The sequence below is a fragment of the Paramormyrops kingsleyae genome, chromosome 11 (assembly GCF_048594095.1).
Source record: "Paramormyrops kingsleyae isolate MSU_618 chromosome 11, PKINGS_0.4, whole genome shotgun sequence".
In the NCBI taxonomy this organism is placed as follows: domain Eukaryota; kingdom Metazoa; phylum Chordata; class Actinopteri; order Osteoglossiformes; family Mormyridae; genus Paramormyrops; species Paramormyrops kingsleyae.
In genome coordinates this window covers 14,028,540-14,054,510 of record NC_132807.1, presented here as the reverse complement: position 1 = coordinate 14,054,510, position 25,971 = coordinate 14,028,540, and the positions used below count along the sequence as shown (strand labels likewise).

General features: G+C 39.4%; 1 protein-coding gene across 9 annotated transcripts in view; it reads left to right on the top strand.

Moving 5' to 3' along the window:
• shank2b (SH3 and multiple ankyrin repeat domains 2b) overlaps positions 1-24,998 on the top strand; it is a 193,697-nt gene extending 168,699 nt beyond the window's left edge. For all 9 annotated transcript variants that reach the window (XM_023805315.1, XM_072718094.1, XM_072718093.1 and 6 more), the window contains one exon: positions 21,044-24,998. In XM_023805315.1, the coding sequence (XP_023661083.1) occupies positions 21,044-21,596 (553 nt within the window). In that variant the 3' untranslated portion in view covers positions 21,597-24,998. The remainder of the gene's footprint in view (positions 1-21,043) is intronic.
• The last annotated feature ends 973 nt before the right edge of the window (positions 24,999-25,971 follow it).

Sequence of the window (25,971 nt, the reverse complement as noted above, 5' to 3'; positions counted from 1 at the left end):
TTTGTATATTTGTTTGTTTTATTGTATGGCAGGATTTGTGTTGCGGGCTGAGTGACTTATCTTGGGTTAATTGGGTTAATCAACAGATTTGCTTGGAATGCTGATTTCAGTGCTCAAGATGGTTTCATTGTTAAACCTAAAACAGAGGAAATATACTATTTGTTTTCCAATGACTTTTTATATAAAGACTACGATAATTGTGATTGTGTCAGGATTGGTGATGGTGGTGTAGAGATTCTCAAATTTTTCTATTACATGTTCATTTTGAATGAAATGTTCTCGTGGTCTAGATACAGATGTAGTACAGCCACTGGTAATTAGACTTGTCAACATGTTTTACGTTATGGTACATTATGCAAAGCGACCATTGTGCTTCTGCTGTCAGTCTGCTTGATTTGGGTCAGTATGTGCCCTCGGCCATTACTCCCTGCCTCTACTTACAATTTAAATTTGAAACAAGTCTGTGGCCAATGAATCTGTCTGTGGCTTGGATCTTTTTGAGAACCGTGTTTAGTCCCATTACTGCTGGGTCAATAGATTTTATATGAACCTCTTAGCTTTAAGCAGTTGAAGTATGGCAACAGGTAATTGAGAAGATGTAATTATAGCAAGTCATGAATTATACATTGGCTGCCATAAGCAGAACATTTGTATTACCTGGGCCTACATCAGCTTTGCATGAAATCAAAGGAAAGCTGAGCATTTCCTGATGGAAAATGTGTTATGTGGAATTTAGGGAAGTACGTGTGAGAGCAGAGTAAATGTACTCAGATGTAATTTGTGGTGCCAGAGTTTCCAGGTTTCAGTGCATCGGTAGATAAGCTCATAGCTGTTAGTGCCATTGGCTGCAAGCTGCAAGAGCTCTGTCACACATGCACTGTAACAGCAATCTGCAGAAAGGAGTCCTGATCACATGTAGCCTTATGTCTTATGTATTAGTGTTCATAAAGGTATATTAAAGAAGACATTTTTCAATACCATTTTTGTCAGACTGAGTACCAATACTCGCTTTCTGATTCTCCCTGAAACATGATGCTGACATCAGTTAGAGCTGTTTGATGTCTAAGAAAATGCAATATTTTAATTAAAGAATATGAGGATAAACAATAATTATGAAATCCCCTCCTCCACCGTACAGAATCTGTTCCCACAAAAAACTGTCAAGATAGCATTATCCCTAAAATGTGCTCTAAATTTGTTGTAATTTTCATTTTAATTGTAAATGTAACATTTTCGTTATTTGTGTTCTTGCCTAAAGAAAATATGACAGCAAGGTCAGAAGCTGCCATGAAGTGTGCAAATAATATGAATTTTACAAAAGTAAATTTCTTTGCTGAAATCTTGGTCATAATGCACAATTGCATAATTATTTTAATGGGTATATTACACAGCTTTGCATTATATTTTGCTGTACATTACATTGAAACACAAAAGAAACATTGTCATAACAGGAAAGCATGTATAGTTTCCTTTGCTGTCAGAGTTTTAACTCTAATTGTGTCCCCTAAATGCCAGCTCTTGACAACCCAAGAATTACATCTCATTAATTAGTCTTTTCAAAATCTCATGACTTTTCTTCACTGTATCATTATGGTTGGCTAACTGGAGACGCACGCCTTCATCAATCAAACTACCAAAGTTGCCACTTGAGATCTCATGCCACATGAGATCACGAGACAAATCATATCCCATATTGGTTCAAAAACTGGACAGAGCATTTTATTTTTCAATATTGGGAGGTTACACAATATACAGGTGCACTGCTACACTAACATGATCCTTTTGCAAAATATAAAAACTAAACAAAAAATAAATGTTCTTGTTTGCAATATATACATACTGTAGGATTAGCTACAATAAATAAGAACAGTATTTAGAAATCACTTCACTTCAGAGTATACTGATCCTTTGCCAACAAAACAAAACAGAATATTAGGAAACAAGTGATGTTATCTTGCCTGATGGATGAACTCACATTCTGAATGGTTAAATGTGGTTACAAAGTACACATAAGTCACTTTTCTTTTCAGACTTAAACACACACATATATATTCCTATCCACAGGTGAGAATGAAGCTTGGTGTCCAGGGTCAGGTTATTTTTCCAGTACCCATGGAGCACTTTGTGTGACTTTTTTAATTGCATTAAGTTCACCAGGTCTGCATATGTTCTTTTATGTGTCATCACTTATTTTGACTATGGGTAAGTGACACAATTATATTTTCCCACAATAAATTTAGCCATATGAAGCCGGGGCGGGGGGTTGGGGGGGGATTTCTCGGGTTGTCCCACAATACATTTTGCTGAAGAAAAATACCACAACATAAATAAAATATTACAAGCCTACCTTGAATACCCTCCCCACTTCACCAAAAAAGTGACAAAAGTAAATTTATGTTATTAAATTAATGAAACTACCTTTGTTGCTTTCACTGTGTGGCACTGCTTCAGTTTTGGGACGATCTATCTCAAAACTTGATCACTTTGCCACCCCTACAGTGTGCCTGCATGATTAAGTCTAATGTTGTGATGGTGGTACGCAGATAGCATAATGCTTTCAGAAGTGGTACACAGTGTAAAACGTTTGAGAACCACTGCTTTAGCCGGTTTTAGACAGGTCACGACATGTGTTTAAATCATAATCAAACCCAGCCTGCCAAATCAGCTGTTTTCCACAGAGACTAAAAAACGACGATCAGCACAGCTAATTGGCACCCCTCCAGTAGGCAACTTTTAATGCCAGCAGTTTAGTGGATTATACATTTATTATTATTTTCCTGTCTGGGGAATATTTTTGGCCTGGGGACCTACGCTGCTGCAGATGCTTTGTTTAGTAACTCAGTAACTCAAAAACTATTCAACAGAGCTTTTTCAAACTTAGCATGATCTGGAACTGGTGAACTTTTGAGACACATCACTGCAACGCACAAGCTGAAACCACAGCACATAGTGATAACAAAAATGGGTAGTTTTGACACTTGATACCATTAAGACGATAACCCAAAGCATTTTTGACATATGCTTTTCAAATGTTGCAGAGGCATTTTATGGGTGCCTAACTGAAATGGACTAAAATTTGAGACAAATTGCTTAGTGGCAGCAAAGGGAAGAGTGAGAGCAGACTGTGAATGTGATGTCAAAAAGTGTTTGATAGATCTTATTACTGTTTCACAAAAACATATGGATGGAATATCGACATTTGCTTTTATTTCCAGACAAATTGCCCCAAAATGAAGCAGCAGTGCTGTGTGGCAGCAAAGTAAGGAAACGGCAGCTGTAGTAGACATTTGGTCTTGTGAACACAGTAGCTGTAAAACTATTGTACAGATCATTTTCAAATATTATGTGCACAATGGCTTTACTGGACCGCAAGCTTTGCTATCAACTGTGTCTGTGTCTATGTGTGTGTGTGGATTATATGTATATTACATATTGTGGGGACCAAATGTTCCCCACAGTTTAACAAAAACCTGTCAAAAACCTTTCATGTCAAAAAACCTTACTTATGGTTAAGGTTAGGGCTGGGTAGGGGTTAAGGTCATCATGTTGGGATTAGAGTTTTCCCCATAGAAATAAAGAGAGTCATTTAACACACCTGATTCAACTCCTTGTGTTAATAACCACACAGCTCTTGTGTGGAATCATTTGTGTTGGAACAGGGAAAGAACTAAGCTACACTGGGCTCTGGCCCTCCAGCACTGGACTTTGAGACCCCTGCACTACAACATCTGAATGGGGTTCAAGTCAGGGCCAAAATCCTAGTTTTGTTTTTATTCAACCATTCAGAGGTGGACTTGCTCTTGAGCTTTTGAGCTTCAGATCACGAACTGATGACCAGACATTTTCCTTCAGTACTTTCTGCTAGATAACGCAATTCATGTGTCCCTCAGGTATGGCAAGTCGCGCAGGCCTTGAAGCAGCAAAGCATCCCCAAACCCTCACACTACCTCCACCCTGTTTGACTATGGGCATGATGCTGTTTTTATGAAAAGCTGTCTTAACTTTACAACAGATGTAGCAGAACTCATGTCTTCCAGTTAATTCCACTTTTGACTCATCAGTCCATAGAACGTAGTCCTAAATGTGTTGGGGGTAATCAATGTTCTTTGGAAAATGTTAGACAAGCTTTTATGTTCCTCTTCTTAAGCAGTGGTTTTTGCCTTTTAACTCTCCCATGGACCAGTATCTTTCTAATCATGGAATCATGAACATCAGACATTAATTGACCTAAGATAAGCCTGCAGTTCCCTAGATGTTAATCTGGGGTGTCCTGTGACTTCGCTGATAAGTTTTCTATGTGCTCTTGGAGTTAGGGCTGCACCATATCACATCATGATGTACTTGCAATAATTTGGCACATGCACAGTAATCACCAGGGCTTTAGATGACATTTGTCCGGACACCAGCTTTTTGGTACTATATGAACGTTTACTAACGGCCACAATTTAGTAAGCAGATTAGCAGAGCATCTAAAATGTTAGTAATCAGTATAAATTTAGCATAACCTTATGTTTAATACATGTGAGGGACTTTAAACTGCAATAAGTGCCGCCACAACACCATCTCTTTTACCTTCTTTATCCACAATATCTCTTCTCTAAAAAGATGTTGTGGCTGCTGAGCTATCCCTTTCTTCACTGCCACTTCAGTGCTTATCGCTTCCATGATAAACCAAAACAGTAATATGTGGCGTGCTCCGCAAACTGAATTTTATAAACATAAGGATATGCTGAATTTATATGGATTACTAACTTATGGGGGCATCTCACTAATATTTTAGGCTTACTACCAATTTGCTTACCAAATTCTGACTGTAGATAAGCATCCATATAGTACCAAAAAGCTGGCATTTGGACAAATGTTTCACACGTCATCTAAAGCCCTGGTGATTATTGTGCATGTGTTATATAATTGCGGGTACATCACAATGTGATATCGTGCACCCCTACTTGGAGTAATTCTGCTAGGCTGGCCACTTCTGTGCAGATTTTCTGCGTTTCCAGGTGTTTTTTTCTATTTGGAGATGATGGCTCTCATTAGGACTGGGCAATTAAATGAAATTTTATCAAAACCAACCTTCAGAACCTCCAATCAACGTAATCTTGCCCATGTCGGTTACTTTGTTTTTTTTTGTTTTTTTTTTTATTATCCTGCTAATACTTTCCCCAGCGTGTGTTCATGTACTATCCCCTTAAAAACATACTACCGCGTGTGTTATCACATAACTCCACCTCGCCCAGTCTGTGACATGAAAGCAACATGGAGGAGAACTCAAACATCAAGCCAACTCAAGAGGGTTGGCTGAGAAGGGTCCAGCTGCAGACGCCTGTAGAGTGGAGCTCCACTGGAAATTCGTTACCTCTACAGGAAACATGTGACCTCAACTCTGTGTTACAGCGAATAAACCCTAACCTTAACCTTAACCCTAACCGGAGCTCGACTTTACGTCCTTAAAGATCACGTTGCCTGTGGAGGTGACGTATTTCAGGTGGAGCTCCACTCTACAGGTGTCTGCAGCTGGACCCTTCTCAGCCGACTGAGCAACTCGGGCGGGTGGTACCAAAGAAAAATGCCATGTCCATTGTTTGGACACATTGTGGCTGTAGTGAAGACAACAAACAAAAAGAGGTCAGATGTAAACACTGCGAAAAAACCGTTTCAGCGACCAAAGGTAATACCACCAATCAATTTCAACACAAGCAACATTTAAAATAGTGGAAACCACTTATAGTTATCACAGATACAGTGATCAGCCGCTTATATAGATCAGAAGGCTTGAGACAGAATCATTCCTGTACAAATACTGTCTAAATAATTCACTTATACAATATAATCCCGTTATAGTGGACTCGCTTATAACAGAACTTCGTCTACAACGAACAAGGTCCGCTGGTCCCGGCCGTGCACCTTTACGAACATGCAGAAAAAGCGAGAAGGGTCTGACTGCAGGAGGGGCCTGAGAGCGTGCTTCCTCTGTCAGGCCCCATCCACTCTCAAGCCTCTACGTCATTTCTGTTAAAACGACAGAATCCATCTTCCCAAACCGTTTAAATGATAGAATCCGTCTCAAACCTGAACAATACCGTTGTACATATGAGTGTAAATAAATATAGTGCTACTGTATGTGATATTATTGTGAGACATCAGACTATAGCTAATACGTACTTTTAATAATTGTTTTTTGTGCCATATTTATGCCATGAAATATTGTACTTTAATAATGTCAGCATTTAAATGTTTGTATGGAAACTTTTAAGTCATAATCTAATAAAAATATTTTGAATAAATTGTGCGTTATTGGTTTTAAAACTTATTTGTTTTACCCAAGATATGTGCAAAGTAATAACATTTTAATAACATTATCTAGAGTCCAGTGTACGAACATGGATCTGTAGAGTCTAGTGTGCCTAAAAAGAGCCAATTTGAACTTTCTTACCATGTATTACACTATATATAGGATATATTAATACATACCTCAAAATTATGTAAACGTATGATGACGAAGTCAGTCATTTTTAATTAAAAAAAACCAAAACTTTTTAATTACATTGTGAAGACAATAATATAATGTGAAGTTGCAATAGTTTGACAATAGTACAATTGCCTAATTTAAATAAACGTTTGCCAATAAATATAATAGTTGTGCTTTGGTACTGGCCATAATACAATATTGTTCATTTTTTCTAAGGAGCAGATGAGAATTCATTTAAATTTCTACAAGAAAAACTACTATTCTAGTTTTTCGTTATACAAGCTATGTTGTTTTTAATAAAAATATGTTTTTTTCTCACAAAACAGCAAAAGGAAAGCTGTTTATTTTTCAAACCCAACAGAATGTCAACAGAATACAGTATATCAGACTTTGGCTGACTTTATCATATGTGACCGAGCACTATAGTCTTACGACTTTTTTAAGGTAAACACGAGTTGCCTGTAGTAAGGAGAGGAGTTCGACACACGTGTATTTCGATGTAATGATTAATTTTTTAAACTGTTAAGCCAAACATACCGCGTTTTAAGAATTATATTGGAGACAAGATGGATTATATAGCGGCAGTCGGCAAGTCGTAATCTGTCGCGACAAGACGGATTTTGTATGCGTATGGATGGGGCCTGACTGAGAACAAGCACTCTCATACCCCTCTGCAGCCAGACACCCGTGGCATCTAATATAGCGGACTGACATATAACGGAATTTCACTTATATCGGACAAACAATTTGGTCCCCAGGGCCGCTTTTAGCTGTAGTTCTGTTCAGCTATAACAGACATGCAGCTCTGCCTACAAGGCGCGTGGCGTGCCGGTGGTATCCAGCAGATACTTAGTCGGGATTATTAATAGTCACGCATCTGGTCGGGTAAAGTTGGATTACTACATGTACAGTATAATAATCTATACCACACGTGTGTCTGCTGGGGTGTGGTATGAGTAAATGTTGTCCTGTAGTTGTGTTCTGGGCATACAACAACTCTGGATATAACGGACTGTTTTGCCAGATCCTATAAAGTCCATTATAACAAAAATAAATTTGTTGTTGTTGTTGATTGTACTGTAGTAATCAAGTAGTCCACTTACAGTGTTCATTTTGGCTCTTTTTATACAGAACATATGGAAAAAATTAAAACTACCGCAATTCTTATTTTAATTGCCTACTTTGCTTTGCGGTAACCTGTCTGCTTCTGGCTAGCTACCTGAGGCTAATGCTACGTGCACAGAAAACATGATTGGAAAAAGAAAGTAATTTTCTCTCATTTATGAATATAGACTCATCAAAGTCATCACACTGCCAAAAACGAGATTCAGTAGCAAAACTACAGTAAAATATATTTTATGTACAGTAATGTACTGTATTAAGCGTATTTGAATTATCCACAGTTCAGTATTTTTATTTGTGCAGTACTGTAATTTGAAAAGCATTTGAAACAGCTGTGCTGTATTTTGAGAGTGAATAAAATTCAGTAAACAGTGACGCTGTCCGTTTTATTACCTTATATTCATGTATAACATGCTAGTGTAGCGGAAGCTAAAACCCTGAGTTCCTTTAAATCAGAGCTAGGTAAGATTTTAACAACTCTGAGCTATTAGTTAAGTTCTCCCCAAACGAGCTTGATGGGCCGAATGGCCTCCTCTCATTTGTAAATTTCTTATGTTCTTATATAAATATACAAATGTTATTAGATGATAATCTGCCTGAGAGAAAAAAAAAAAGATTTTAATGAGCATCCGCTTATAGTGAATAATTTCTCCCAGACAGACGTCATCGCTATAAAGTATAAACAGTATCTTTTATATGCAAGAAATGCAAACTATGTTTTTTCTACTTTTTTAGGGAACTTGTATTTTTCCGTTAAAACTAAAATGTGAGCTTTTTCACAAGACATGTTTATTTCAAGTGATTTGTGCTTTGATTTCAGTTGTTGGAAATATTCAGTTAATAACCATAAATGGTTCATCCATGTATTTCCTTCAGTTGTTTTAAAATGATAAAGATATACAGTCTTTCATTATAAAAAATATTCTAGCTTTAGTAGTTGAGCATACTTACGGTACAAACGCCCAGCCCTAGCTCTCATGGTGGTTTGCTATAGTCCAAAGATTTGCTTTGTTTTCCTTTCCCAGGGTTCCCCCTGGAGTTTGATTTCAATTCTTCACTTTTTTTTGTATTTTTGCTTCTACTAATCAAATTCTTCACTTTTTTTCAGCATCCGTTTTTTTAGTCACTCTATCGCCGCTTCTTAATAAATTAATCATTAAACTCACGACCGTTCAGTGCGAGGTGCACCGTTATCAGCACCTTTTGCAGCCTTAGAGAACCCGAATGCTAAAAGTCCAGGCTGTTTCGACATGATTCACTCATCTGACAGGTGCTAGCTTGGCGGGGAAATACTAAAAAAGTACATCCGGGTACAAAGCATGGGGAATCCCGTCTTCCATATTTGGAACAAGCCACACTGTGATTGGTCAACTAACGGCATGGGCGAGTCACGAGTCTACTTGATAAGGTTGGGAGAATCGTGAATACTGTGTAAAAATTTGCGTGCTGAAAACATGATGTATAGTACGCATTTCGGAAATAATGTTCTAATTACTATATATATAAGGTAAGCTAATACTTTCCCGGTGTTTCATAGTACCTTTGAGAAGGACATTCTAAAACGCTTAATGTGAAAACGCTTAATGTGGTTTAATGTACCAAAATAGCGACCAATAATCACCAAATTTCGCACACACACATCTGGTCATAATTACTTTCACCTGACAAAAAATCAAAACCGAAATACAAGGAATATGGACTTTATTTTACGTTAAGCGTTTTGCCCTCCATTGACGCTCATTATAAGGAAAAGGCTTAATGTAAAATAAAGTCCATATTCCTTGTATTTCGGTTTTGATTTTTTGTCAGGTGAAAGTAATTATGACCAGTATGTCCGGGGCGCCGGGCCAGTTTTGATTAGGCCCTACGGGTGCTACGGTTGAAAATTGGGGAAAAATGAAATTCGTCATTCAAAATTCGTCATTTGAAAATTGAATTCGTCAGAGTGACGATTTGATGCCGTTTTTCTTCGTCACCATGGGTTCCGTTTTCGTCAATGACGAGAGTGACAAGCGGCAGCGGGAACCCTGCTTTCCTGATATATGTCATTCATCCATCATCTTCCGCTTATCCAGAGTTGGGTCATGGGGGCAGCAGTCTTAGCAGGAATAATAATAATTTATGCTTTATTGATCCCCATGGGGAAATTGTCTTTACACCTCCCTTAACTTACTCTTTGCAGAGTAAGCTGTCTCCAAAGGGCAGCCACCTGTTGGGACACTCAGGGAGCTTGGGGTTAAGGGCCTTGTTCTAGGACCCACAGATGTGCTGAGGATGGGTTTGAACCGGCAACCTTCTGATTACCGGCACACAGGCTAAGCCCACAGAGCCACCCACTGCCCAATTGGCCCCATATATTTCAGTAACTTTCTTTCTCAGGTCTTTAGGAAATTCTTTTTATTGAGGCATGGTGTGCTGCTTCTTGGGACCCCTTATCCAGTTTCACATTGCTGGAATGGCTCTATTTAAGTGAAGTGTAGATTCAACAGGGCTGGCAGCATTCAATGTTGGGTGTGTCTATTCTGGTCTAAACCCACTGTCATTTAGATTTGGTTTATTGTTGATTGAGTGGCTAAGGGGGTAATTACTTACTTTGGTGATTTTTTCCCATTTCAAATGAGAGTTCAGCCATCAGGCAAGATACTTGATTGCCAGTATTCCTTGTTGTTTTGTGCTCAAGGAATTGGTATACTCTAAGTGAAGAAGCAAAGAGTTTAAAATACATTTATTTGTAAATACTGTTCTTGTTGATTGCAGCTAACCCATGTATATACTGTAAATAAGAATGTTAATTTTTTTGTTGATTTTTTTCATAGTGTTAAAGAAAATGGCAGGCCAGTCTTTTGGAAAATGTAAGGAAAACAGTATTTGCCCATCCAGTATATTGCACAATCACTCTGTATTGAAAAATAAAATGCTGCGCTCTCTTGTAGCTCAGCAGATAGAGTGTTGTGTTAACAACACAAAGCTCAAGAGCTCAAATCCCATGAAGTACACATGAAATATACCCAGTGGTGTTGCTAAGGCCAATCATTTGAGGCACAAGCCCTGAATCTTCTCAGTTGTGCTGTATTCCTTGATCTGCCCAAGAAATATAATTTTCTGTTGTCCTTTTTGCTATTTTCTTTACTTTCTCCCTGGCTGTATCATTATTGGTTATATATTATATTGTCCTTATGTTCTTATTTATAACCACATAGATATTTTCCCTCCTATTACAAAGTATCTTGTAACAGTTATCTCAGAATTGTGACTTTCAGCCAAGGTATTGCTTATGTCTGTATAAGTCAGACTTTAGTAAGCAAAAATAAGCAAAATTAGCCTGGACTAATGGACATTGATTTTAAATGTGTTGATATGCAATTATAGCTCACAAGTGTGTGTTGTGTGAGGGTTTTACAATGGTCTCAGGCTTTGCCAATTGCACAGTGATGGAAACAAGCTGTTTTTATAATCTACATTATTAAGTTAGACTACATTTACATGACATTTACATATTAGGCAGACACTTTTGTCCACAGTGACATACAATACCAGATTACCAGAGTGAAACTTTGACAGTAAAATCATTTCACCACAATGAACTAATGATAATTGTTATGACTTAGTCAACTGCAGTTGAATTGTGACATTACAAACAAATATACACTGCCCGGCCAAAAAAAACGTTGCCATTTGAATTTTTCGTCGGACAGCCCTTTAGCTTTAATTATGGGGCACATTTGTCATGCCATTGTTTCCACAGGCTTATGCAACATCTCACCCTTTGTTTTCATCCAGATTTGCATTAATTTCTCACCAAGATACTGTATTGACAAGTGAGTTGAACCACTCCATAAAGCCTCCTTCAGCATATCCCAAAGACCATCAATGAGGTTAAGGTCACAACTCCGTGGTGACCAAGTCATGTGAGAAAATGATTCCATGCTCCCTGAACCACTCTTTGAGAATTCAAACCCAATGAGTCTTGGCTGGGGGTGGCATGGTGCTGCAGTGATTAGCACTGTTGCCTCGCACCTCTGGGACCTGGGTTCGAGTTTCCGCCTGGGTTACATGTGTGTGGAGTTTGCATGTTCTCCCCGTGTCGTCGTGGGGTTTCCTCCGGGTACTCCGGTTTCCCCCCACAGTCCAACGACATGCTGAGGCTAATTGGCATTGCTAAATTGCCCTTAGGTGTGAATGGTGTGTGAGTGTGCCCTGCAATGGGCTGGCCCCCCAACCAGGGTTGTTCCCAGCCTCGTGCCCGTTGCTTCTGGGATAGGCTCCGGACCCCCCACAACCCAGTAGGCTAAGCAGGTTGGACAATGGATGGATGGATGGATGGATGGATGAATGAATCTTGGCATTCTTGTCCTGTAATATGCCCATGCCGACAGGGAAGAAAACATCCACTTATGATGGATGGAGGTGTAACCTGGCCATTCAGTAGATTCAGGTACTCAGCTGACTTTACTTTATTGCTGCATAACATTGCTGAGCTGTAATAATAATCCAGTCATTGGCTCTTAAGTATTTGCTGATATAAATTTATAAATTCAAATGATGATTCATTTTTTTGGCCGGGCAGTGTACTTGAAAGGTGAAATGTCCAGAAAATAAATGTCCAGCATGTACCTTCGTTAGTAGATGCTTTAATATGTTGATTTAATAGAGGTATGTACAAGAGAACATTGTCAAATAGAGCTAGAGACTGGGAGAGAGTCAGTGGCAGAAGGAAATCCAGAAGATTAGTACTTTTAGACCAGGGGTTTCAAACTCAAGGTACCTGGGGGGCTACATACAGTAAGAAATCACATAACAGAAATATTCCCATCTTGTTCATCTTGAAAATTTAAATTCACCTATAAAAACTGCCTCTGATAAATTAAAGGAAGAATGTATGATCTCCTAAGAGTCTAACTATTTTCTGAACTTCAGAAAAATACAAATAATGTTGTCACATTGTAGTTATGGTGAAAAATCCATACAGAAGAAGGAAACAAAATGGTCTCAACTGTTCTGTTCCAAGAACATATAAATACATGGAATTCATTCTTAACAAATGGGCATTCGGCTAGCTCTGAAGCTCCACTACACCACTAACAATGTGTACTGTTTTTGCAAGAGTAGCTAACAGTTTACATCATTGACAAACCATTAGTTAAGTTAGACAGACAAACCATGACATTTTCACCCATTCCAAAGTTCCAACATCATGCATTGTGAGCTATAAGTTAACTTACCTCGCTACTGTATAAGGAAATGGGTGGTGGTCACGAAGATTAAAACCAAATTACAACTACATCGGACTTCATCCTCTTAGAAGGCTAAAAAATCTCCCCAGTGCTGTAACTGTCTTCCGGCATGTTTTTACTGACACAAAACAAACCCACATTTCATGCTACGCCTTTGTGCTTGTGTCTGGGAGACTGTAGCTGCCTTTAGTTGATGATGGACTAGTTTTTCAAAGTACAGTAATTAACCACAGTTTTAATGATAATTACAATTTGAAAAGGTAATACCACCCAGATTTTTTTGTGAAATCAGTAACTATTTCATCCCTAGTAAAATAAAAATTGATTTGGGGGCTGGGTTAAATAGTAAAAGAAAAACCTGTTGCGGGCTGTATGAAACACATACAGCTTCCATGATAGGCCTATATTTTGAGACCCTTGTTTTAGACCATTCCTTAGCTGTGTGTGTGTGTACTTGTGTGTTTATGAGAGTGTACTATAAATGTTAAATATGAAGAAATCAGTATAATCAGGGTCAATTTCATGATCTATATTTTTGTCATGGTCTGATGATTATGCGTGTCTGTGGTGGGAATTAGAGAAGAAGTTAAGTAGGTTACTCCAGGGTCAGTTTGTTTACCTATTCAGAAATTTGACATTTAGATAAAGTTTAGTTTTGATATCATTTTGATTTCGAAATCACTTTGTTCTTGGGTTCATTTACTTTATTGATACAGAATATCAGGATAAGGCATTTTACTGTATAGTATTTTACTGTATGTTACTTTCTCTTTGCATTTTAGATCAGTCAGGGAAGCCAGAGGAGGTTTTAGAAGAGCAGGACAGAGAGGCAGATGATTCAGGCTCTTTAGAAACAGGACCTAAACACAACAGTCTTGTGAATGATCCTCTCACCAACTTTGGACTGAAAAGAAGCTCCTTTCAGGAAAAATGGTCTAATAAGAGTTTTGAATGGCTTGAGTACTCTTTCAGTTGTTTTCATAACCTAGAAATACCTCTGATTGTACCTCTCCCTTCTACTGTAAGCCTTTTTGTCAGTTAAATATAAATAGCTTACATGTAACAGATACATTAGTGTCAGTTCTTAATGTTATGTTACAGCATTTTGGTCATACTGCAAAAGAGAAATAAATACAATATAAATATTTAAACATAAAAATATAAATGACATTTTCAAACATGGACATTAAAATGTGCAAAAAGAATACAAGAAACCACCTAATTGGTGGGGATAGATTCTGCAAACTGTACTCTGTACTCTGTAAAAATGCAATTATTAGTTTTTTACAATTCCTGGTGATCCATTCAGTACTAGAAATAGCACAAGTTGTTGAGTGGTGGACAAGTATGGATTTGATGGACAGACAAAATGACAGGGCTATGCGAGGAATACAATAGCATATCATTTCCGGGAGCTTGGTGTGCGCATCGCGGGCAAAGTTGAACTCTGCTGAACTTTGACCATTTGTGTGCTGTGATTCATTGTCGCGCAACCAATAGAAACAATGCATCAAACCGGGCCCAGAAATTAAAATGGAGGAGACACTCATATTTTGTGTTCTGAATTCCTATAGCTATGATATGATACAAGTTTACCATTTTTTAGCATGTTTTTTAGAATGTTTTGAAACGCCTACTTTTTGCACTGATCCCTACAGCAAGCACATCCCATTGAGCGCAAACCGCTGTTTTTTTTCAGGGGATGCAGAAACCCCACGGCCAGCGCAACACATGCACGTTCGGTCGTTGGGAAAACGACTTTTTGTACAAGTTTCTCTAACATTTACAGTAGATATTATTATTATTAATAATAATAATAATAACCCAAACTTTTAACAAAATGAACAATCACATCAGTAACACTATTTAATCCGGCAATCAATACCCCACACCTCCCCACCCCATTGTTACTGGGGCAGTGGATCTTAGCTCTGTGTCATGGAATTTGGGTTGTCCTGCCATATAAAATCATGTAAATCTAAAACATATTTATCAAATTATTTTTAAAAAGAGTAGTAGCCTGTCAACCATTGAATGTGCATTTATCTGTAAAGATCCTTGTTTTAAGGTAATAGCCTTCAATAAAATAAATATTGCAAATCATGATATTTCAATTTAATTTGTACCTCTTTCTGGCAATTTTTTAAAACAAAATGAATAAAGTAAGAATGATTCCTCGCCTTTCCCCTCCATCAGCTTCCCCGAGAGACGCCGTTAACTGAATGTTTTGATTTTAGCTGTGAATTCTGGCATTCTGTGCAACATCACAACCAAAGCTCTCATAATCAGGAAGCAATATTGTCTCTATGAAACGTTTGCTCATACTATTCTCTCTTTTGGGTGCCAAAATGCCGCCTGCGGCCTTTTTAAAGAGGTCAGCCTGGTGGTTACCTGGAACCTCTCTTTTGTGCCACGTGGCACCTGCGCTAGTAGGAGCAACCCTCCCTGTGTCTGGTCTCCCTCCCCGCTCCATTGCAGAAGCACCATTGCACTGGCTTGCTTATGCACGCTGACATGAGTGGGTGAATAGTGAATAACAATCTCCAGTCTATACAAGAAGTGCAGAAATAAATTGCCAACTTGGAATATATGCCCATGTGACAGTGTAGAGTCTGTAAGTGTCAGCGTGAGTGTGTGTCTGTGATTTGGGCGTGTGGATGCAATACCTTGGCTTGCCTGCACACTCTGTTCTGCATTAATGTGGTTCATGTTTTTGAGTGGTTACATGATTGCATGCGGATGTGTACGTATCTTTGAATATACTTTACCTGTATGTTGTGTGACAGTGTGAGCTGTGCACACGTGTGAGTGTGAGTGTATACACGTGCTCACAGGTGCGTGAGTGTGTGCTCCGGATGTGGGAGTAAGTGTGCGTTGGCTTGCGTTTCAAAATATTATGCAAGTACCTCTCTCTACCTCTTTCTCTCCCCCTCTCTATCTGAGCATGCGTTTCGGGATTGCCTCTTCTCCGCAGTTCATGCATAGATCAAATGTTGCCGTGAACAGCAAGTGAGCAGGCTCGTTGCTAGGGGCAACCAGTCAAATCATCAAGCTCCCATGTTTCAACCTTAGCTGTGATGCACTTATACTTTGTAGTAGTCCTTTATTCCTGGCCTTTTAAATACCATCCATCCATCCATCCATCCATCTTGTCACCACTTATCATGGTTAGTGTTGCAGGGACCTTTAGATACCTCTCTGTCATTTTTACATTTCATAGTCAAGCACATTACATTCCGTTATTCCACCTGCAACAGGGATCTCCGTAAGAGGAATAGCTTAATATTCAAAGCCCTAACATAGCTTTTAATAAATTTACTATGAGGAATGAACATCTGTCACATCAGACCAATAAGCTGTGTTATGTAAACATGATCTCTTTTAGGTCCTAACTAAACCCAGTGTATTCCCAGAATGAGACATACGGCTTTGGTTGGGGGAAAACAGCAGCAACAATTAAAACTTGCATGTCTTTTTTGCTAAATAAATGCCTGTGTATCTGAGTTTGGCCTTGACTCAAGCAGTCATCTGACACAGCTGTAAGTAGTAGTGTTCATGTTTCTTTAATTCCTGGGTCTTATGCAATATGACAAAGAATGCTGAATTATTTACATCTCACAAGCGTGTTCACTGTTATAAAGAGCACCCACCTCATTCGCATCACCCACAGCACCTTTGTGTACTGTAGTCTGACACTGGGTTCAGGTAGGTCAGCTTTTCTGGCAGTAGTGTGTATGCCATGATTGAGGAGCCATCATGAACAGAAGGACCAGCCATCTCACCCTACAAATGCAGAGCCTCTCTAGCGTCAGGTCCCAGACCATATGGAGCACTCAGTCTCTGTTTTAATCGCATTTCTCTACCACTACGAATTAAGACTTCACAATACAGATTTTTTTTTCACAGATTTGTGTGCGTTCTGCCCATGATCGAAACAGTTGCCTAGCAACCTAATGATGAGAGCAACCTTGAGAACTGGATGAATAATGTCAGTCTGATTAACACAGGCTGAACCAAAGCGCTTCAAGGAAGGGGGGAATATGGGGCCAGGAGATGATATGCATGTGCCCCACATCTTACTGGCCAGTCTTTGCATTTGTCTTAAACAGTTATATAAGCGTGCGGATGCCCTACACCAGAGCTACTATGTGAGAATGCCTGTGTTTGGTGGATCAGAGGGCATGAGCTGGCCAACTGGGCTTCTGGAGAGCAGTGGCTCCTAGCAACCTGCTTCTCTGCTGCCTGTCAGCTGCAGTCCCTGGGACGAGACCAGCTCTAGCTGCCTGGCTGCTTCATGTCTGTGCTGCCTTCCAGTGGAGATCGGTCTGCTCTGTCTGCCTATTTTATTTTGGTTCCAGTGCACGAGTGTGTTTGTGCGTGAGTGTGTATCCAGGGGATCCATGTGTGCCCATTTCCTGTATGTCTGTATGTGCATTTGCTGTTTGTGTGCAGCATGCATGTCAGTCTGTTACAACAATACCAGTGTGAGAAATACATTTTCCCTCATACTCATTTACTACAAGCAATATCAAATTTGCAAAGAGTAAATAAGGTATTGAATAATTACAGGATCGATTGACCCCAGCTGAAATAAAATCCATTCTGCATTTAACCTTTGGCTTGGCAGAGAGCTGCTGTTGTTAGCGTAGACAGACATGAAAGATCGTTTGTGTTTGACTGGCACATGCCTTCCTGGATACTGCTGGCCAGAAGCAGAAACATGACTGCTGTGATAAGGAAACACTGATCCCTCCCGCACTTCATACACAAAACTGTCATAGTCAGCAGCTTTCTGGGTGTGAGCTCATGTTGCTCTATGGGTGAAAGTAGCTTTTTTTTCCTTCTTCATAATGTAGATGAAAAGCATGCATTATCTATCGTATTTACCAGTTATTTAACACTGTATTTGGTTGAGACCCTCATGTGAGTTTGTCCTGATGACTTTTTCTCGTTACTTCAAATTTTACCTGATGGCAATGACTCTAATCACCATATTATTCGCCTTTCTGTCAGCTGTTTGTGCTAAATCTTTTTATTACAGTTCTCCTTTTTTCACATTCTGTCGTCGTTTTGCGTCCCTGGTCAATGCTCATGAAAAGTTTCTCGCAGCACAGATTTGTAAGTTCATACTGAGTTTTTTTTTGCATACTAGGATGGTTCTCTTTCCATCACACCTCCCTTTCTGCCTATCAGTGATGTGCGAAAAGGCTTATCATATGGTGAGGACCAAAGGTGCAGGGCTGGGCCTCTGCACATGGGTCCCTGCCTGTCAGGATATGCAGTGCTCCCCTAATCCTTGCAGGATCACTGTGGGATCTCACCCACTGGCTGTTGTTTCCAGGTCACCATTTCAACAAATGTGCTAATTATACCTTTCATAATTCTATGAGTTCCAATTCTAAATATTCACACAATATGCACACTGTACTTCTCCCCAACTAGCAGCATCAAACCCTTTGATTTGTGCCATAAGGGCTCCTGTGTGGAAAATAGCATTGAGTAACAGGGGAGTAAGAAGCGGTATGAACAGGTTTGGGATGAGAGCAGTGCTTGTTCATAGCCCTGTTTAGCTTCTCCTTGTATCTTTACCCAGCTGTCAGCAACAAAAGCAAGATCTCAATAAGCAGATAAGCAGCACATATCTTTGCTCTTACAAAATGTTTCTGCAAAACATACCAATCAGATTTAGTTTTGTAGTGTTATATTTAATGGGTAAATTTCTTTTATCTAAAGATTTAACTTTTAATACCAAGCTCTTTTATGGAACAGGCCAGATAGCTACCATAAGTCATATGTACATTCTTCATATGTTTCTCATATATACATTATAAATAAAAGATGAATGACCATTAATTTGACGTCTGCTGCTACAGGGTAAAGACACTCTCTCAGTGAGGCTTGTCCTGTAATAGATATAATAAGCAGCAAACCTCCACCCAGTTGGCCTGCTGATAACATGGGATTGACCATGCGCCTCCTCCTGTGTCTTCTGATGGTCTGTGTCATGGAGCTGGGACATGCGGCACACAGACTGAAAATTGCTGTGGGGGTAAACAGCCACTCCTGCTTGACGCCGTCTACCACTGGACTGTGTGATCTAGTTGTCATGATGCTGCAGTCGTCATGAGCGTCTTGTCCCTGACACTCTGCACCAATAAAATGGCATGTGAGCCTGAATTTGGCCAGCTGAAGCTCTGGCCAGAAACCCAGGACTCTCAGTGATTGGCCAGTAAGGCCCAATGGGATTGTGAGAGTGAAAGAGGTAGCTGGACGGGCTCAGTTTCATACCTCTGTTTTTTCTGGTGTATCTTCAACCTCTTTAGCATTAGCTAAAACAAACAATTCGAGTAGCATAGGTGTAGCGTTGTTTTCAGTAATCATGTACTTAAAAAATATAGTTGTATATGTGTATTTAAATTAGTTAGTGCTTTTATATACCATATCTTCTATTGCTTTTACTGTAATCCATCATGTTAGTTGAGCACTGTTGTCAGAACCTAATTACATTGCAATCAAATGGCATGCAAATGCTTGTATGAATCACATATAGACCAACACCAGTGAGGAGGTCCTTTGATTCTATATTCATAGAGGTCAGCAGATATAAGAAGTGAATTTGCACCCAGTGCTTATTGGTCACCTCCATCTTGAGCATTTCAGCATTGCCACTTGTACTCTGGCTCCCAAAATCTGCTGAAGGTGTAATAGCAGTTTCACAAATATGTAAAGCACACACAATGCTGCTCTGTGACACTGCGGAATTCTCACTCCCCAGTGTGACTGTGAAGCACACAGCCCGTTACCGTCCCGGCCAGTGGCTCAGTGTTTCAGGCCACCGTGCTTCTGAAAGCTGGAAGGAAACTATTCTTGAATACTTAAGTGGCTGAGTTCATTCCCTGAGCAAGAGTGTGTTTGTCTGAATTTGCATTGGCTGGAAGCAGCTCTTTCTCACGCTGCTACTGCATTTAGAGGATCATGAAGTTAACTGACTGTGGACAGCTCATGCGAAGGTTGTGTTGATGGTGCTGCCCTCCACTGGCTCTATAGATAACAGGAAAAATGTCATTTTTACATTTTCAATTTGTGTAATTGTAACTGTGCAGAAACACCATTAAGACAAATGATTGTAATTTTGATAAAATGTGTTGGAATAACACAGTATTTGTTATACAAAAAAATAGATAATAAAAAAGTACGAATTCTTCTAGCCATTTCCAACCACATTCGTATAACCTCTAGTAGGAGGTCACAATATACAAATACAAAGTTGAGATATTGCACATGCAGTATAAAACAGGGAAATTAGCAAAACTATCCTACCGACTCTCATTTAATACAATTATTGAGTCTTAATGCCCCCTAAAAACGATAAATGGATGAAATGGATTTTTTCTTTTCCCTAAAAAAACAGATGGAGGGGTGGCACATTCAGAAGTTGTGCACACAGACAGGGGATTGGCCTATGAGGCTGGTAAAGGACTGGTCATGTGTAGAGCTCAGGAGTCACGGAGGTGTCCATCTGTCAGCTTCCCTTGATCTGCTGAACCTGGCACGTGCTGGTGCTTGGAGAGGAAATGGAGGCACTGAATGTTGGGTTTTTGAGTAGGGCTTAACACATGGGATGATCAGTACCCTCTTTCTAGCAAATCACAGCGGAAAACAGGCTAAACAGGCTGACAACTGCAGTCTTCTGGCATATCTGTGTTTTCAGTTTGATTTCCAGTGCAGTTTGTCTTTTCAATAAATCATTCAAGTAATGAAGAGTGACAATATTTAATGGATGGATTTTCCTGAGATCTGGTGCTGTAAGAAGTCTTCTCTAGTTTTTTGGCGTGCATTGTGTGGCTTTAAATCAATACTCACTTTCAAAAGAAAAAAATAAATAAGAACTTGTCAATATGTATTAATATTTATGTTATACGTCACACAGTTCTTATATTGTAATTTGTCTCTCCATATCATTATTATTTGTTTTATTTTTTTTTGAAGATGAATAGCAACTTTTTGATAACTTGCTGAATGATAAAACAACATTAATTTAATTTAAAATATTCTTGTACCAGTGACTGTACAGATGCCGTCATGCAATGATTGATCTTTTTCTATATGATGTATATTAAATTTCTGTGTGTGGCCTTGGCAGTGTGAACTATGGAGGCTGCCCCCCTTGCTACCCTGTGTAACTAACTGCCTGTTTGCCCTGCCTTTCCTTCAGGGGTACAGAGAGTGCAGCCCCAGCCTCAGGTACACAGCGGAACACCATGGTCACCTTCGCCGTCCGGCCTGGCACCGGCCAGCCTGCCCCCTCCCCGGGCCGGCAACCAGAGAGCATGCCGACCCAGCACCGTTCCCCCAGCCCCGTCATGTCTCCACCGGACTCAGGCTCCGGCCGCGCCTCCTCACTGCCAGCCTCTGCCTCCTCACCCACCCTGACGGACGTGTTCGGCCTGCCCACACCACCCATCACGGGCGAGCGCTTCAGCCTGGGCTCAGGTCGCAGCCGCTCACCCTCCCCGCTGACTCTCATCCAAGCCGTCTCCAACAAGCCTTTCGCCACCAAGCCAGTTGTCCTGTGGACCAAGCATGATGTAGCAGATTGGCTGGAGAGCCTCAACTTGGCTGAGCACAAGGACGCCTTTATGGACAATGAGATTGAGGGGACCCATTTACCGAACCTCCAGAAAGAAGACCTCATAGACTTAGGGGTGACTCGAGTTGGCCATCGAATGAATATAGAAAGAGCATTGAAACTCCTATTAGATAGATAAGAGAGGGTGACCTTTCTTGAAAGGACTGCTCTCTTCGTTCATTTTTTCTTTTTTTTTCCAACTTCTATCAAGTCTGTAATTATATTCCCATTGTGCTCTCGTCTGAGAATAGGAATCATCACATCCTAAAGAACTGCATTTTTGAAATAACCCAAGCAGTTCCTCAATAAGCACAAGAGTTCTCTTGATTCTGAGTGATCAGCACGTGGCCCGGCCTCCGGCCCGGGTCGCGAGCCCCTGGAGCCGGGAAGGCCGCTTCTTTTTAGTGACAAACCTGTAATAGAGACTAATCGCTTTGGAATATAAGGACTTTTTAAATCAGCTTCATTTGGATGCACCCAAACCAGCAGAGCTGGGATTTCATTTTCTATCTTTGCTAGAATTTCTTCAGAGAATATTTCTTCAGAAAAAGGGGTTATATTGATTGATGCATCAGCTGTGTAGAAAAAAACCGTCTTGCTTCTCATGCATTTCTCTGGAAAGAAGATAGTTGAAGTATTTGCTCAGTTGTCGTCATCATTTCTTTCAGAGCACATGTGCAGTCCCAGAATTGATGTTTCTACTTGAAAATTAAACCTCCTCTTAATATTTTGCACCTATTTTACACCTATAGGGGCACAATTGTAGCAAGCAGTCATGTTTGTAAGTTGTCATTTGCTTTCAACTTTTTCTTTTTGGAAATATGGTAAATTTTGATTTAGTTGAATTCAGTATATCTATATGAGTTGTCTGAAAGGTGTAAAATGTAAATTAATCATTATTGTCTTCCACGCAAGTGCAGGTGAGTCAGAGTGAAAGCCAAGGGCCGACCCTCTCTTATTTCAGAATTCCCCCAGCCCAGCCCAACCCTGTCCTGTCCTGTCCTGCCCCCACCCCACATCCACAAAAGAACGTGCCAGATTACCGAAGAGAGCAGTGTTCCTCTTGATTCAGCAACATTCTTTCAGCCATTGATTCCTTTAGTTTGGTCTGATCTTTAACAGTAGGTCTTTTAGTCCTCGATGGAGGCATTATCTGAAGAGACTATTTCTATGTTAATCCTTAGCTCTGAACTGTTGCTCTGTGTTAGCGGTTTTTAGAGAGAAAAAGTTCTAAGATGAACACTTATCAAGGCTCGGAAAACACATATTTTAGCACTGCATTTGGGAAGTGCAAGAACCAATCCTGCATTTTTTTTTTCTTTTCTTTTTCTAAAATCTGGAAGAGAAGCAACATACTGATACTGTGCTGTATGGCTGCAGTGTGTGAATTGTTTAGAGATGTTTTGCTGCTATAATAACATTTAAAGTTACATAAATATGTGTACATATACAGAGAACACTATGTGTATGTATTAATTCGAATCGGGAAAATTAGTATTTGTTTTTTGGGGGGGGATAGTGACACAGGAAGCAGGTGGACAGTTGTCTTCTCATTGTTGCATTGCTGTTAGGTGTGCGCCTGAAGTTTCACGCAGGAAGGCCCTTGTACCTGACCTCCAGGGATGAAGAGGGGAAACCATCTTTTCATCTCAGGGTGTGGCAAGTTGCGAAGGTCCCAGTGGCTTTTGATTGGCTGTCACCTACCTTCATTCTTTTTCACCCATGACAGGTTTGTTATTTTTTAACTTAAGCGGGATGGATATATTGGAAGCTTGTTTTATTTTCTGTATTGGTTTGGTAAAGCAAAAGGTCAGAACATTTGTTTAATATGAAGAATTACCAGATGTCTGTAATCTGCTACAAAGAACAGCTGTAAACGCATGTATTAGAGAATGTAGACCAGTTGCTTTTTAAACCAATGTTAAACTTACAAGGAGCAGGTGGTACTGAACTTTAATGGATTCTTAATAAATGAGAGTTAAGATATGTTTATTCTCATTTACTGGAAGGGTGTAGTTTTGACATTGCACAGTTCTTGAGTGTTTTGAGAACTGTTTTCATACAGTCATCCATCTTTCAACCACTTGTCTTGGACAGGGTTGCAGGGAGAAGTGTTTTCAGAAAACCAGAAATATTATAAATTACAAAAGAGGAACAAAAGGTTTTATTAAAACGTATTAATCTGTTGTGGAACCAACTCCAGAGCACAATAAAGCAGGTCCAAAAACTGTTGCCATCAGAACTGTTCTTTGAAAGCAAATGAGGGTGAAAGTGTCTGTGTTTAATTTTCCAAATCAGTGCCAACAGGAGTGTCTGCTGGGACTCCTTTGATGGGGGTCTGTACCCAGTGAATGGTGGTGGTGGGGGGGGCTATTTTTGTGCAGTTTACGGTATTTCTGCCCCCTCCGTGACAGGACTGAACTGTTGACGTTAATATGCCTGAGCTGTATGAATGGATAAGGTAGATATATATATATATATATATATACATAAAAATATATACACATAAAAAATAATTATTCAAGAAATTAAGGTAATACAGACCTCCTTTAAGATGACTTATAGGAGCTAAGCTGCTAATTCTATCATTTTTAAATAGATATTATTTTAAAACAGAGCTTCAGAGAAAAGCACAGTATTTTTCATGATTTATATAGAATTATATGAAATTTTATAAACTACATAAAGTATGGTTTGTCAAAAATTTATCAGATTTATGAATTACCAGTTAAGAAGCAATATTTATATGAAATGGATCTGCAAGACTATTTTCAAAGTTGCAGATCCTCTCATATAATATCAAAAATTTGACCTATTTTAATTTTGAGGAAAAGAAGTGTAATGCCCATATCCACTTGAGAAATTGACACTTAGAAATAAGATCAGATGGTCACCTGCCTCTGTTACATATTGTAATTACATTTTGAAAATGCTTAGTTTGTGTATAATGTGTGTATAAATTACCAAAATCTCACAGGCTGTAAATTTATATATAACCTCTTAGGCCACTTTATAGCAAACGGTCTGAGCACACTTGTTACGGTAACATATATTTAAATAAAAATGACTAGATGTGACTGTTGACACATTGATTTTATGGAACTACATATCACTAAGCTAATACATTTGTGGAACTAACATTAGAGCTAACTAGTGGAGTTTTTAAAAAGAAAAAAGGAAAAAAAAAAATGCTAAAGGCATCACCCTGTGGATTAGGCTTTGTTGCCAGCTGTGGGCGAACCACCACCAGTCCAGTCTCAAATCGATTTCCTCTTAGAGATCAGCTCCAATTTGGTTTCCTCTTTCTTTTCCTTTATAATTCTTCATAGATATTAAGGTGTTTCTCGCTCTACTTTGTGTAAAAACTTGTGTTCATGATATCTATGTTGCTGTAATTTTGTGCTACAAAATCCTCTTCTTTAGAGTTAATTATTGAAATAAAAGAGAGACGTTCATGTTAAAATGCACTTTCCCCAAAATCCTCAATACTCTTGTATGGCAACCAAAATTTACTGTAAGAAATAAATATAATATTGCACTATGGTTGTATTTCTTTAATGGGTCTTTTATCAGTTTATAGTCTCTATAGAAAATTGGATGATATTATTAGTTCAAATTATGCTTTGTTTCTGTGACGCCAGTTCATCGCTTGTACGCAGGCCATTCGTATGGATTATGTACACGAATCTCCAGTACCTGCAATCTGTCTGAGGATAAAAAGTGCAGTGCTTATTAAAAGTTTTTTTTCTTTCCATGCTTTATGGTTTCACAACATTGACTCACAGTGCAATCAGTTTTTGCAATAATTCTGTTTTTCATATATGTAACTAGATCACTTTGTAGAGTCTGTGAATCAGTAATTCAAAACATTTTAAGGTCTAAGAAAGGATGAACTCCTGTGCCACATATAGTACTTCTCCTCTTCATAGGAGAGTTTATATGTCCTGATCATTAAGGGCCTTAAGACAGTAAGAAAAATATATCAGGCTTGGAGGATGAACTGCAGTGGTGAACAGACTTCAGCCAGTTACATGGTTCTGTTTCCTATCCCACTGTAACTAACCTGTGCTGAGCATGATGACTAAGATGGACAAAGACTTCCTGCAAACACTCAGCAGCCAGTAAATTAGCATGACAGTAATGTTCAGAATTCCGTGTGACAAAACTGTGCCTTGGTGATTTTGTTTTCAGAACTACAGTAAATGTAATGTTTTTCATGTTGCTAAAATAAAGTCTTCCCCGATCCCAGTCTAGTCCTCCAGCTAACCTGGCTCCACTGGAATTCTCAGGGGCACAGGCATTTTCCCAGTTGGCTGATGGGTATGTGGGCCGGCAAAACATTGTGGGGGACCTCCCCCCCCCCCCCAAGTCAGAAAAATCTCTGGGCAAAAGTCATCACTGGGGAACCAAAGTCCTCAGCCCTACTGGTTAGGATTCAGAGCCCGTGATCAGGTCACCGGTTCGAATCCTGTGACTGGAAGAGTAATGCCCTTGGAGGTATATTCCCCTATTAC